The sequence below is a fragment of the Protopterus annectens genome, chromosome 5.part1, assembly GCF_019279795.1.
Source record: "Protopterus annectens isolate FY-2018-M chromosome 5.part1, PAN1.0, whole genome shotgun sequence".
In the NCBI taxonomy this organism is placed as follows: Eukaryota; Metazoa; Chordata; order Ceratodontiformes; family Protopteridae; genus Protopterus; species Protopterus annectens.
Window position 1 is genome coordinate 350,910,885 of NC_056736.1, and position 15,146 is coordinate 350,926,030.

Below are 15,146 nucleotides of genomic sequence, written 5' to 3' on the forward strand. Positions count from 1 at the left end.
TTCTGTTTGTTTGGTGTGCTTGTGTTGTGTGTATGTGTTTTGGATCAGCGATTTTTTTCCCTGGGAAAAAAATCACTGATCTGACAGTTCAAGATTGTAAGCTTTCGCTTAAATTAGGTCGATCAGTCAGCGTTTGCTTTTTTAAGCATTCAGTGATATAATATAGACCTGACAGCAGCCCAAGAAACATTTTTACAATTACAAACTTTGTCTCACCTCAGTTAGTCTAGTGGAAGTTTAACTTGCCCTTTTTCTCACCACTAACATGCTGATCAGTATCGAAATTATGTTTATTTGTTTTTCAAGTTGTTAACCATCTTATGGTTAACTAGATATGACTACCTACTTATGGGTGTGAACTAGGAGCTTTACTCTGATTAATTGGCTTTATTAGAGTCATAGTATGCTACAGAGTGGTTCAAAAATTAAACCAGGGCTGCAAAGTATAACCTGTTGTCAGTTCATTACTTTGGCTTGTGTATCATACTGCAAGACTTTATGAAATATTAACAACCTCTTTTTTTCCCTGCAAAGCATTATTTTGAATGAAATATTACTGACTTTACTCTACTTTTCTCTATAAATCATTACTTCCTATAGTCATTATCTGATGTCTTATAGGTTCATAGGTAGGTACTAGGCTATTGGCCCTAGGGCCTATATAAGCCTAGCCAAGGACCCTGGCTTTCGCCACCCAAGAAAATTATTTTCCTGTGCCACTGTCGAGCAGAGCCACAGAAGTGATCCCCGGGGTGAATTTCCTATCTCCCATCCAATCATCAAGATTTTTCTTGAACAGTGCTAATGAGGAGCTTTGTTTGATATAGATAGGTAGTTTGTTCCAGAGTATGGGAAGTCTCTGGGACAGGAATCTATCCCTCCAGCATGTTCTGTTTATTGTGGTGATGAGGTTTAGGTCCCTAGAGCGTGTAGCTCGTAGGGATTGGGATTTCTTTAAGTGGAGCATGTCTAAAAGCTCTAGGTTTGACATAGCTTTGTGGGTTAGGTAGAGATCGCCTCTGAGTAGGCGATATGCAATGGAGTAAAGCTGCAGTTTTTTGAGACGCTCTGCATAGGGCATCTCTTTGAGGCCGGTAATCCTCTTTGTGAAGTATTTCTGTGGCTTTTCCAGTTGTTGTAGATGTCTTGTGAGGTACATACCAAAAGGGGCATTGTACTCTATAATGGGTCTAATAAGTGACTAGTAGAGGGGAACAATGACCTCTTTTTTCCTGGATGAGAAACCTTTTGTGATGAGGTGTGCCACATAGAAGGATTTCTTGACTACTGTGGCGATGTGATTGTCAAAGGAGAGACTACTGTCCACCTGTGTCCCAAAGTCTCTTATCACACTTTTGGTGTTAAGTAGACTACCACCTATGTGATAGTTCATGGGTACTGAGTTTTTACCAAAAGGAATGACAATGCACTTTTTGGTATTGAGCTTGAGGCCATGGCTTTGACACCAGGCATCTGTCTCAGCAAGGCCCTTTTGTAGGATGTCCACATCTTTTAGAGTTTTGATTATGGCTCCTAGTTTGCAGTCATCTACGAACTTCATTAGCCAAAGACCTTCTGTGTTGGCCTGTACTTCAGAGAAGTAGATACCAAACAGGAGAGGACCCAGGACTGAACCCTGTGGTATTCCACTTGTCACTGGTCTGAAGCTGGATTTGCAGTCTGCTACTTTCACAGTGTGGGTTCTGTCAGTGAGCTAATTGGCAACCCATCTTGTGACATAGGGATTTATACCTAGTTTAGTGAGTTTATCTATAATTCCATAGTGGGGGATGGTGTCAAAAGCCTTGGCGAGATCTAGATAGGCTGTGTGAACCACCTTACCCTCATCTACGGCTTTGGTGACTGCTTCAAAGAAGTCTATCAGGTTTAGGAGACATGATCTGCCTTTTACAAACCCAAACAGGGTGGGGTCCTGAGTTTGGAGATTACCAATGTCATTGTTTATAAGTTCCATGATGATATGCTCCATAGCCTTGCAGACCAGACTCATTAGGCTAATGGGGTGTTAGTTTCCAGGGTCTGTAGTGGCTCCCCCTTTGTGGAGTGGGATAACTGTCGCTGTGTGCCATTCAGTGGGTACATAGCCTGAGGTGAGGCTATGATTGAACATGGTACTTAGGTGGGGTGCCAGTTCGTTCTGTAGTTCATGTAGAATACAGCCTGGGATGTCGTCAGGTCCCATGGATGCTGTGTTCTTGGCTTTGGATAGTGTGTTTTTTACCTGTGCAGTCATGATTACAGGAACTTTGCATTCTTCTGGTATAGAGATGGGCCCTTTAGGGGATGACAGAGGGGTAAAGTTAGCACTGAACCTATCTGCCAGGATGTTGGCAATATCCGTTGGTTCTGTATATTTAGTGCCATTGTGCTGTAACTCAGAACAGATCTGTGTGTTGCCATTGAGATTCTTGACATAGCTATAGAATGCTTTGTGGTTGTCTTTAGAGTCAGTGGCAATTTTGTTTTCATAACTAGCTTTGGAGGATTTTATGAGGGATCTCAGCTTCTTACTGAAGCTGACCATGGAGTTTCTCCAATCATGGGATTTTACTCTTTTTTGCAACAGTTTCTTTCTTCTGTTGTAGAGTTTGTTTATGGCTGGGGATCACCAGATTGGCTTCCTTTTTTTGGAGGATAGCATCTTGGTTCTGTTAGGGATTGCATGATCCATGCACTCATATAAGTGCTTATAAAGTGCATTTGTGTAGCATTCAGCAGTCATACCTCTATTGTCCGTCAGCATGGGTGTCGTGAAGTTTGCCACATCTGTCTTAAGAAGCGTGAAGTTGGCTTTAGAGAAATTTTTTACTGTGGTTTCCCTAATTGTGCGGGGGGGGGGGGGGGGGTGGAGGAGGGATGTGGATGTCTAGGGTGATTAGCTTATGGTCGTGTCTAACCAACGAGGAATTGACCTCTGGTGTGGAGCACTGGTTGCCCATGTTGGTAATAACCAGGTCTAGGATATTGCTGCCACTGGTGGGGGTGTGGATAAGTTGATCCATGGCATTGGAATTTATGAATTCCAGAAAACGTTGAGCACAAGTGATGGTACATGAGTAGTTTTCCCAGTTAATGGTAGGGTAGTTGAAATCGCCCATTATTAGGGTGTTAGGTTGTACCCTAATATTTTCCAGTGTATTAAGAAATGAGGAGTGGGAATCCTGGGGCATGGTGGGGGATCTGTAGCAAGCTACAATTTGGATTGCGGTCTTGCCCAGAGTTAGTTGCACTTGGATAATCTCGGATGCATTATGCTGAGCAACTAGCCTAGAGGTGTGGATATCCTTAATGAATATGGACACGCCTCTGCATTTAGTGTTTCGGTCCAGCTTAGGTGGCTGAAAGGTGTGGTATGAATCATAGCCTGGTAATGCAGGGGTACTCTCTGGAGCCTTGAACCAGGTCTCTGTCACTGCACAGATGTCGATGTTCTCCATTTTAAGGAGTGCCTCGAGAGAGTGCATTTTGAGGTTTAGACTTCTAGCATTGAGTAGCAATACTCTCAGATTCTTCTTGCCTGTACCTGTTAGGGTGGTGAATTTGTCATTTGAACCTTGCCTAAAAAAGGCAGTATAGGGGTGGCTAGAGCCTTAGCCAGTATCTGGAATCTCAGGGGCGACAGGTGCCGGCCATCTCTGGCAAAGCATCGCGGCTTGTTGATCATGTCATCCCAGGCAGGCAGATACTGGATCCCCTTAGAATAACACCAGAAGCTTAGCCAATTGTTGAAGTCAATCATTTTGTCCTTGTACTGTGGTATCATTCTGGGTGATGGCAGGATGCTACTCAGGGCTAGGGTCATACCTGCATGGGCTACAAGATCGGACAGCTCCTCCATGTCCCTTTTCATGTAGTCCAAGGAGGTATGTCTCAGGTCATTCACACCAACATGGACAATGACAGAGTCATATTTGTACTTGTTGTGGAGTGACCTGAGTGCATGCGTTATGTGGCGGATCCTGGCACCTGACAGGCAGCTGACAGTAACTTTCTCCTTGTTTAGCCTGGTGAGTGGAGCATCAGTGTGCCTGACTATAGAGTCACCTATGACTAGAGTGTTGGGTACGTTGTTATGCCTTATGGGCTGTGGTTGAGTGGCACACTGAGTTTGTGGGATGTGTGTCATTTGGGTTGTGTTGGGGGGTGGAGGTTGCTTGTGTTTCTGCTTTGGAGGTCCCTGTTGCTTGGGCAGGTTTTTACTGAGAGCCTCCACAAATGTAGGTTTGTGTTTTGTGTTTCTATGTATGTGTTTTGGTGGTGTATGTTTTGAGGGACTATGTGCTGAGTGTGGTGTGGTGCAAGTGTTTACCTTCTCCTCTTGACTGTCTAGTCCAGTCTTGGGTGAAGAGAGCTTTGCTTCTAGTTTGGCTATATAAGTGCATCTCTCACAGGTTGTAGTGTTGGGTGGTAGGAGGAGAGGGTTGTCTGTGTACATGAGGCAATTACTGCATTGCCTCAAGATGCTCAGATTCATCAGGTAGACAGGAGAAAACACCGGGGGCTGACCCTTAGACATGCCTGGATAGGTGCTTATTTGTTAAGTACTAGAAACTGTTTTCCTCTAGACAGTGAGGAAAGTTGATTGCTGTATTAATTTGTAGCTTATTTAGTGCTTACAATAAGTTCTGAACAAGTGCTGAAACAAAAAACTGGCTAGTTCTAAGAAACAAAATTAAGCTAGAAGGCTTCCCTCCAACACAGAAAGGCTTGGGCCCTAGAAGCCTACAAATAGTCCTGGACACAGCAAATCTATATCCAGGCTAGACTACCCACAGGAAAAGCAGGAAACAAGCTTAGAAAAAGTTTTTTTTTTTTTTTTTTTAAAAAGGATCACTTTCTTATGAGATGAAAATATGCATTACTTATACATTTCTTTTAAGTATAAAAACTGATACAGTGTTGCCTATCGTGCATTGCAAGGAATGCAATTATCAACTTGTAAACAATAAATGAAAACAGAAGACTGAGCCCTCAGCAATCTGGCCAGGGATCTAACACATGCCTTCTTTCCCTGTAATTATGGATAATGTGGTCTGTCTCCTCATTGGCCCAGTTCCAACCAAACCCTGTTTTTTTTTTTTTTTTTTTTTTTTTGCTAAGGAGATAGCTCTGAAAAGTGTCCAGTGCAAATGACATTTTTAGTTGAAAGTGTAACAAAGGATTAGGGCGAAACACAGCTCTAAAAGGTAATAGAATAAAATGTCACTTATAAATCTCATCAACCTCCAGTCAGCACAGCAAGTCCAAAAAAGAGATTTACTTCCAAGTTAAAAATCCGTTTCTTTTATTACAGCAGGTACCAGAGTTAGCGCTTTCACCTTGCGGTTTCATCAGACTCACTACAAAGTACAAAGTCAATGAGTCTTAAATACTAAAAAAGGCGGGAAAAAACAATCAATTAAGCTTGTTAACAGCAAGTTCATTCCTTAGCAACCAACTCAATCAATAAAATCTACTACATACATATTTGCATAAATATTTGCATAGCACAATAAGTTAAAAACGTACTAAAATCAAACTACATATTTATATAATTCTAGCTAATATCATAAAACATTAAGTACAAACTTTATTAAGCTTTCAATTTCCTCATCTTTAAAAAAGGTCTGAGAGAGACCTTTGCATTTAACCAGGGACCGTGTCTGACCTCAGCTTCAAAATCCAAGCATTCTCTCTACTCTCAGTAATGGCCCAGATATCACCACCTCTACTAGTAACATTTATCTTCTCTACAATCCTAAAGCTGAATGTATGTGTACAATCGGTGTCCATAACATGCTTGGCTAATGCATTGGTGCAATTCTTAACCCTAATATTGTACTGATGTTCCCGTACACGATCTCTCAAACATCTATTCGTCTTACCAATGTAAAACGACGAGCAAACAAGGCAGACAGCTAAATAGACAAGGTCTCTGGACATGCAATCACCTCTAACCTTAAAAGTGTATGGGATATGTGTGCTTGGATGTATGAACACTGAATCCTCACAAATAAACTCACAAAAGTTTCATTTACCACACTTCTTAGTGCCATACGAAAGTATGGTTTCAGGACTGTTGGTCACCCTGTCACATAGTAGCCTTTTAATGTTTTTCTTGTTCTTATACCTAAAACGGGGACTATCACCAACTATATCTCTGATGTGTGGGTCCACCATCAATATGTCCCAATGCTTCCTTACCACATCCTTGATACCACCCACATCTTTGGTATAAAACAAAGAAAAAGCAGTGGAACCTTTAGTAGTGTCGTTGGTATGCACTCGTGTATCCATACCATGACCCAATTCAGAAAAATAAGGCGCAGCTGCTCCAGACCTCAACTCTAGTATATTATCATGTCCTTTAGTAATATCTTCCATCTTGTAACCCGAGATGCCAACCTCCTATCCAGATCTAGTAAATCCTGGCGAAACCCTTGCTCTGTAGGGTTATACCTAGAAGTCCTCATACTTTGTCCCCTGACAATATTGTGGAAGATATGGCCAGGATGCATACTATGTCTGTGTAAAATTGAATTCTTATGACAGGACTTCCTATACACCCCAGTGTTTATAATACCATTAGGAAGCCCCTCTACAAATACATCCAAAAAAGGGAGCCTAGTATAGGAAAACTCATAACTAAATTTAAGATACTCAGTAGAAACATTTAGATCCATGATATAAGATTCCAATTGTTCAACTGACCCCTTCCATAACAGGAAGAGGTCATCCACAAAGCACCTATAGAAGGAAACATAGGCTAAAAAACTGGGATGTGAGGTCATGAATTCTACCTCCCATTCAGCCATGAACAGGTTAGCGTAGCTATTGGCACACGAAGTGCCCATAGCTATGCCATCCAACTGTAGGAAGAACTCCTGCTCAAAGCCAAACACATTGGTATGTAAAACAACATCCAGAAAAGTTAACAAAATACCAATTTTTAGTTACTCTGACCTACAAGGAAGTCTTGTGTTGGAAAAGACAGTGCTGCAGCTAGATGTCGGCTCTCAGGCATCTGCAGCTGACATTTAACAGGATGCTCTACTCCATGCTCTACATACTTTAATTCTTGCCCATCTGGTGGACAGAGTTGCAGGAATAAGGCAAACAGTGCAATCAGTCAAGTGATAGTCCTGTCTCCCTGTTCCTAAATACTTTAGGAGCTGTGTTCCCAAAGCTTGGTCATTTTAGAGAAAAAAATCTCAGTGCAAGTGGTACAGGCAGGCATTATAGAGCATTTCGGATGAAAAAGCCCTGAAGAGAGAAAAAGGTTAGGGTAAGCAGCATTAGGGGAATAGAGCGGGTCTATATTAAATGCTCGAAAGCCGACAATGTCGAATCTGACATTGCCGACACGAGAATAGCGAAACGGCAGAACATCGAACAAGTAAACGGAAATCTCCATAAGGGGAGATTTCTGTTTACTTCAATGTAGTGTGATCTTGGAGTTGGCATATTTAAGTAGCGGGGGTGTGGGGGGTGCAGGGGGGCTTGCCCATCTGCATACACTGTTTAGTTTTTTTTTTTTGTTTTGTTTTTATTTTTTTTTGTGAACATTCGATGTTTTAACAGTTTGATCACTAAAGGTTGACCTTTAGTGATTCAAACTGTTAAATATTCAATGTTCTTATATAGACCCAATAGAGCTACTGACACATCCCGGTCTTTCAACAGAAGCAGCATTTAGGAACTCTTTAACACCATTTATCCCACAGTTTCCAGTCAACTTGGGTGGGATTTCATTTTTACAAAACAGTAGTTGGCAATATGGTATTGTCCAGACTATTCCCAGAGGAAGGCTTGCTTCCTAGACCTAGATCATCATTGGAGCAGCCTGGGCTGCAATGTTTTGAACTAATTCACTTTTATTTTAATACAAATGCTGACCAGCAATGAACTATAAAGTGTAAGTTAAGGTTAAGACTATATGGTGCTACTATTTGGTGCTAAACCACTACAAGCACCTTGCAAAGGTAAGGGAAAACAGCTCTTAAACTTTACAAAAAAGCACCTAAACAGGCACATCCAAGGGTCAGCTTCCAGTGTTTTCTCTTGTCTACCTGGTGAATCTGGGCATACTGGGGCAGTGCGGCAACTGCCTCATGTACACAGACAATCCCCTCCTCCTACCACCCACCACTACAACCTGCGAGAGATGCACTTACATAGCCAAACTGGAAGCAAAGCTCTCACCAGCCAAGATTGTGCTAGACAGAGGAGGAGTCTAGAGGCGAAGGTTAACACCTGCATTATACCGCAAGCAACTCATAGCCCTTCAAAACCCACACCATCAACACCCACACATAGCAACACTAAACCCAGCTATGCGGAGGCCCTTAACATTAACCTGCCCAGGCAACAAGGACTTCTGAAGCCGAAATGCAAACAAACACCAGTCACAACCAAAGTGACACATAGCTCACAACGCCAGTGTGCCACCCAACAACAGCCCCTAAGGCAAGACAATGTACCCCACACTTTAGTCATAGGTGACTCTATAGTCAGACACACTGATGTCCCACTCACCAGGCTGAACAAGGAGAAAATTACAGTCAGCTGCCTGTCGGGTGCCAGGATCCATCACATAACGCATGCACTCAAGTCACTCCACAACAAGTACAAATACAACTCTGTCATTGTCCATGCTGGAGTGAATGACTTGAGACGTACCTCCCTGGACTACATGAAAAAAGACATGGAAGAGCTCTTGGATCATGTGACCCAGGCAGGTATGACACTAGCCCTAAGTAGCATCCTGCCTTCGCCCAGAATGATACCACAATATAAGGACAAAATTATTGACTTCAACAATTGGCTAAGCTTCTGGTGTCATTCAAAGGAGATCCAGTATTTGTCTGCCTGGGAAAACATGATCGACAAATAACAATGCTTTGCCAGAGATGGTCTGCACCTGTCACCCCTGGGATTCAGGTTACTGGCTAAAGCTCTTGCCACCCCTATAGTGCCTTTTTTAGGCAAGGTTCAAAGGATAAAACCACCACCGTAACAGATACAAGTATGCAAAATCTGAAGGTAATGCTACTCAATGCTAGAAGTCTAAACCTCGAAATGCACTCTCTCGAGGCACTCCTAAAAATGGAGAACATCGATATCTGTGCAGTAACTGAGACCTGGTTCAAGGCTCCAGAGAGCACCACTGCAATACCAGGCTACAATTCTTACAACACTTTTCGGCCACAAAACCAAGACCGAAACACAAAAGGTGGAGGAGTGTCCATATTCACCAAGGATATTCACACCTCCCGGCTAGTTGCCCAACACAATGCATCTGAAATTCTCCAGGTGCAACTAACACTAGGTAAGACTGCAATCCAAATTGTAGCTTGCTACAGATCCCCCACCATGCACCAAGATTCGCACTACACCGTTTTAAACATACTGGAAAATATTAAGATACAACCAAACACCCTAATACTGGGTGATTTCAACTACCCTGCCATTAATTGGGAAAACTACTCGGGTACCAGCTCCTTTTCCCAACGGTTCTTGGAATTCATAAATTCCAATGCCCTGGATGAACTAATCCATTGTCCCACCAGGGGCTCCAATATCCTAGACCTGGTCATTACCAACATGGGAGATAGATGCTCCACACCAGTGGTCACCCTCTCATTGGTCAGGTCTGACCATAAGCAAGTCACCTTTGACATCCACATACCACCCCACCCCCCAGTAAGAAAACCTCCTTAAAAAACTTCTCCAATGCCAACTTCATGCTGCTGAAGTCAGAAGTGACAAACATCACAACACCCCATGCAGAGGGGATCTGGAAGTTCGACTGCAGAATCCTACACTAAGGCACTGTATGAGCACATCCACTCATGCATGAATCGTGCCATCCCAAATAGAACCAAGATGCTCCTCTCCAAAAAAAGGAAGCCAATCTGGTGGTCTCCTGCTATAAACAAACTGTACAACAGAAGGTAGAAACTGTTGCAGAAAAGAGGAAAATCCCAGGATGCAAAAAACTCCCTCACCAGCCTCAGTAAGTAGCTGAGATCCCTCATAAAATCCTCAAAAGCTAGTTACGAAAATAAAATTGATAAAGATTCCAAGACAACCACAAGGCATTCTATAGTTATGTCAATAATCTAAATGGCAATGCTCAGATCTGCTCTGAGCTACAACAGAATGGCATTAAATATACTGATCCCAAGTATATTGCCAATATCCTGGCAGATCAATTTAGTGCCAACTTCACCCCCCTCTCACCCACTAAAGGGCCCATCTCAGTACCAAAAGATTGCCAAATTCCGATAATCACGGCCACACAGGTAGAAACCGCACTCTCCAAAGCTAAGAATACAGCATCCATGGGACCAGATGACATCCTAGGCTGTGTACTACATGAACTACAAAATGAACTGGCACCTCACCTAAGTGTCATGTTTAATCATAGCCTCACCTCAGGCTTTGTGCCCACTGAGTGGTGCACAGCTACAGTTATCCTGCTCTACAAGGGAGGATCCGCCTTGGATCCGGGGAACTACCGTCCCATCGGTCTGACAAGCTTGATCTGCAAGGGAATGGAACGCATTATCATGGAACTTATAAACAAAGACATTGGCAACCTTCAAACACTGGACCCCACCCAGTTTGGGTTTGTGAAGGGCCGATCTTGTCTCCTGAATCTGATTGACTTCTTTGAATCAGTCTCCAGAGCTGTGGACGAGGGTAAGGCGGTCCACACATCCTATCTGGACCTTGCCAAGGCCTTTGATAACATCCCCCATTCTGGAATCATAGATAAACTTACTAAGCTGGGTATAAATCCCTATGTCACTCGATGGGTTGCCAACTGGCTTCCTGACAGAACCCAGACTGTAAAAGTAGCCGACTCCAAATCCATCTCCAGACAGGTGACAAGTGGAGTACCTCAGGGTTCAGTCCTGGGACCACTCTTGTTTGGCATCTACTTCTCTGAAGTACAGGCCAACACCAAGGGACTCTGGCTAACAAAGTTTGCAGATGACTGCAAACTGGGAGCCATTATTGAATCCCCAAATGATGTGGATGTTTAACAAAAGGGCCTTACAGAAACAGTTGCCTGGTGCCAGAGCCATGGGCTCAAGCTTAATGCCAAAAAATGTATAGTTATCCCCTTTGGAAAAAAAACATGTACATGAATTACCACATAGGTGGCAGGACATTAAACATTGAAAGTGTGATGAGAGACTTAGGGATACAGGTGGACAGTGGTCTCACTTTTGATAACCACATCGCCACAACAGTCAGGAAATCCTTCTATGTGGCACACCTCATCACTAAGGGCTTTTCATCCAGAAAAACGGAGGTCATTGTCCCACTGTACTTATCCCTTATTAGACCCATTATAGAGTATAATGCCCAGTTTGGTATGTACCTCACAAGACATCTGCAACAGCTGGAAAGGCCACAGAAATACCTCACTAAAAGAATCACAGGCCTAAAGCAGATGCCATATGCTGACCGTCTAAAAAAACTCCAGCTATACTCTGTGGCATATCGTCTACTCAGAGGCAATCTCTGCTTAACATACAAGGCCATGTCAAACCCTGAACTGTTGGACATGCTCCACTTAAAGAAATCCCAATCCCTCAGAGCCACACGCTCCAGGGATCTAAACCTTGTCATCACAATGAAAAAAACATACTGGAGGGATAGGTTCCTGACCCAGAGACTCCCCATACTCTGGAATAGACTGCCCATACATATCAAACAGAGTGCCTCCTTGGTCCTCTTCAAAAGGAACCTTGATGATTGGATGGGATATAGGAAATTCACCCTGGGGATCACGTCAGTCGCCCTGCTAGACAGGGGTCCAGAGAAGTAAATATTTTGGGAAGAAATATCCAGGGAATTGTTATGGCTAGACTTGCATAGGCCCTAGGGCCGATAGCCTAGTACCAACCTGTGAACCTATGAACTATACAGCAGTCTTGGGTTTGATTCCCGCAACCTCCATTTGTCTACCATTTGACTCTTAGTAAGTCAATTAGCCTTTGTTTCTCCCAGGTCACTTTCGTAGTTTAGATTTTCTGGTATGACTGCTAGCAACACATCATTTTTACATTTGTTCTGCTTTCAGGAAGGATCATTGATATTTTATTGTGACTTTAAAGTATTTTCTTTTGTGAAGACATACACTATAAAGCAAAATTACAGCTACGTTTATGACAGTATTTATTGAAATAAGTAAATATTGTTTCATTTTCAAAGGCTGCAGGGTCTTCTTTTGATGCAGTTGTGACTCATCTGTTTAAATCGCTATATATGGATTGTCATGCACATTTTATAAAATACAGTGTCCACATAAGCTGTAGTTGCCATGCATGTAGTTCTAAAGATAACATCTTTTTTTTTTTGTGTTTCATACATGGGCACACTTTCTGGGGTCTATTGCTTTTATCATTTGGTGATAGTGGGTAGCAGTTGCTATAAATGTTATTTGCTTTGTGAAGGACTTAACCACTGGTAATTTCACAAACAGACTCTTAACAAACTGCAGAAGTCAGCACCAGAGCAGGTAAGTTATGTGGTGGAGTTGGAGATTGTTGGTCCTTTCCCCCACATTTTACAACTGAGTGTGCATGCCTGTTTGTGTGGCATCTGCAGAAAGATGTGGTTTTACTTCAACTTTCATATCATGGTTCTATGTGCAGCCATTTCTACATCAAGAGATTGTTTAGTTTATCACTAAAATCACAAATACATAAATAACTTTATAAAGTCAGGATGTACAGTCTCTGGATACCATATGTAAAATGATTTCAACAGGAGAAAGGAGATATGGAGAGGAGACTTCTAGTATAGGAATACAGCCAAGTTAAAAAAAAAAAGTTAAATAAGTAAAAATAAATGCCGTTATGCATTTTATTATCCTTGACTGTACGTACACTGTTAAGCAGCATTTGCAAACAACCCAGTGGGGACTCAGGTTATTAAGACAGACTTTAAAGTTACAATAATTTATGTAAACAAATGTGTGCTGAGCAGGTGTGCTAAGCACCACAGGTAGATATTTCCAGATATGAAGTGAGTTCAAGTTCAGTGTACAGTGTAGTCTGTTAAACAAATGTATGCATACATAACAATGTGATTACACATCTTTAGGGAATTTACTTGCAAAGTGGAGAAAGTTAGCACAGCAAAATACAATTAGGATGGACATCAAAAGGTGACACTAAGTTACTGCATAACATTTTAAAAGAATAAGGAAGAATATAAAAAGTTAAAAAAAAATCAGTCAAGTGATATTAAGGAGGAATAGCAATGAAAAGAATTCAGACCAGGTAAGTGGCTGTACTAATCAAGGCAGGTGTACCATCTGTAGCATAACGTTTTAGAAAACATTCCAGAAGTAATGAATCTGATAAATTGAAAAGAATAATCCAAGTTTTGGAACAGGCTGACAGAATTAAGTTGTTAATGAGCCACTGAAATTAACGGCACATCTAAAAACAATCTGACTACCACCAGAATTTTACATGCCTCTATCAGACCATTAGCAACTAATGATTTTTCGAAAGAATTTAAAAAAATCTGTCACAAACCTCCCACATCCCTTTCACAATTTTTTTCTAAATCACAACTTTATATACCTCCCTTCCAACCTCTTCCCATAAAAACAACACTGAAAAACAGATCAAATTCCAAATGACATGTGCAAATGACCTCTATTCTTGTTTTTTAAGATGAGGTGAGATCATCCAAACCTTCTTCTTTGTCATATCTATAACCTGTGCATTTGCGGTAGTACTGTATCCTACGTAAGGAAACAACCAGTTGCTATCCCTCTACCCAAAGTATTTAGTCTGCTTTCTTCTAATGAGATCAGGCCAACCACAATTCTTCCCACACCTTGATAAACAACTTAAAATTGTGTACTCCCAACTATTCAACTATGTACAAATGTATTCTGTTATGAAGACACTGGCATGGCTTTTGGTCTGCAAAAAGAACATGATTGTACATACTTGCAAATGATATTCTTAGTAAAGGTGAAACAACCCTGAATTTGACCTACATTGACTTATTCAAGGTCTGTGATGAGTTTACCATGCTATCCTTCCTGATGCACTCATAACCGTAAGAATTAACCCTAATGTCCATTAGCTGGTTCAGTGCGTATATTTCCTGTAGATGTTTCATGGTTAAAACAGGGTCTAAACTCAGTTCCACTGCCATTCTTACAAAGAGGGTATTCCAGGGTTCTGACTTGCCAACACTGTTCTTTTCAGTCTTTATCAGCAGACTCCCCTCTCACCTGCCATACATACTTATTACTTTCCATAATGAAGAAAGGAATGGAAAATGATCTAGACCGTTACTCTGACTGGCTGCAAAAACAAGCCAAATATTCAGCTTGGGGGAAAAAAATTAAGGTCATGTTCTTTAGCACACATCAAAATGACTGTTGCATCAAGCTGGTGAATTGCTTACACATTTTAAAAGTCTGTAGGATTTTCTTTTGATATATTTATGTTAGAGGATCAGCATACACAGTTCTGAATTAAGTGATCACTTCTGCTGCCACATTTAAAGTTCAAATTAACTCACTATATTAATTTAACAAAGGATAAAGTTAACAGAGAACTCTACTGAGCTATAAGCTCTCTTACTTTCTATTCCCTGAAGGAAAGATACAATTGAAAAGGGAAATTGTTTTTTAAAATATTCACTGTTGCATTCATCACTTCTGGGGGTGCTGTCTGCAGGATCCTGACATGTAGACCCAGCTTCCAGAGCTTTATCTTTCCCTCTTGGCTTTGTCCAACTCCCTCCTACTTGGAGGGCAGGAATGTTGGTGGTGTAAGGGCAGTATTGACTGATACAACCTTCAGCCTTTCTTGCTGTGGTCTGAGTGTGTCTGTCTGCTAAACATAGCTTTGTTAGTCCGACATGTCAGTCTGCTTCCAGAGACTCAGGAGAAGTACCCCATGGGAGAACATTTTCTTATCTCACTAGAGTTTACTGTGAATTGTTGCAGGTGTTTGACAGTCACAGTGATACTGAAATTTCTCACAAATAGAATAACTGTATTCACTGTGGCAAACAAATCCCACGTAATGATTTTCATAACCAGAGTTTTTTTTTTTTTTTTGCTTAGGCCATTAGCACTATTTAAATGGCTGTTT

The 15,146-nt window shown here is 41.7% G+C and overlaps 1 protein-coding gene across 6 annotated transcripts in view; it reads left to right on the forward strand.

Annotated features, from left to right (window-relative positions):
* The window catches only part of ARAP1 (ArfGAP with RhoGAP domain, ankyrin repeat and PH domain 1), a 2,759,262-nt gene that overhangs the window by 2,463,115 nt on the left and 281,001 nt on the right, over positions 1-15,146 (forward strand). For 5 of the 6 annotated variants that reach the window (XM_044073028.1, XM_044073030.1, XM_044073032.1 and 2 more), the window contains one exon: positions 12,500-12,535. The exons of the other annotated variant lie outside the window; for it this stretch is intronic. In XM_044073028.1, coding sequence (XP_043928963.1) covers positions 12,500-12,535 — 36 coding nt within the window. The remainder of the gene's footprint in view (positions 1-12,499; positions 12,536-15,146) is intronic. 6 annotated transcript variants of the gene reach the window in all.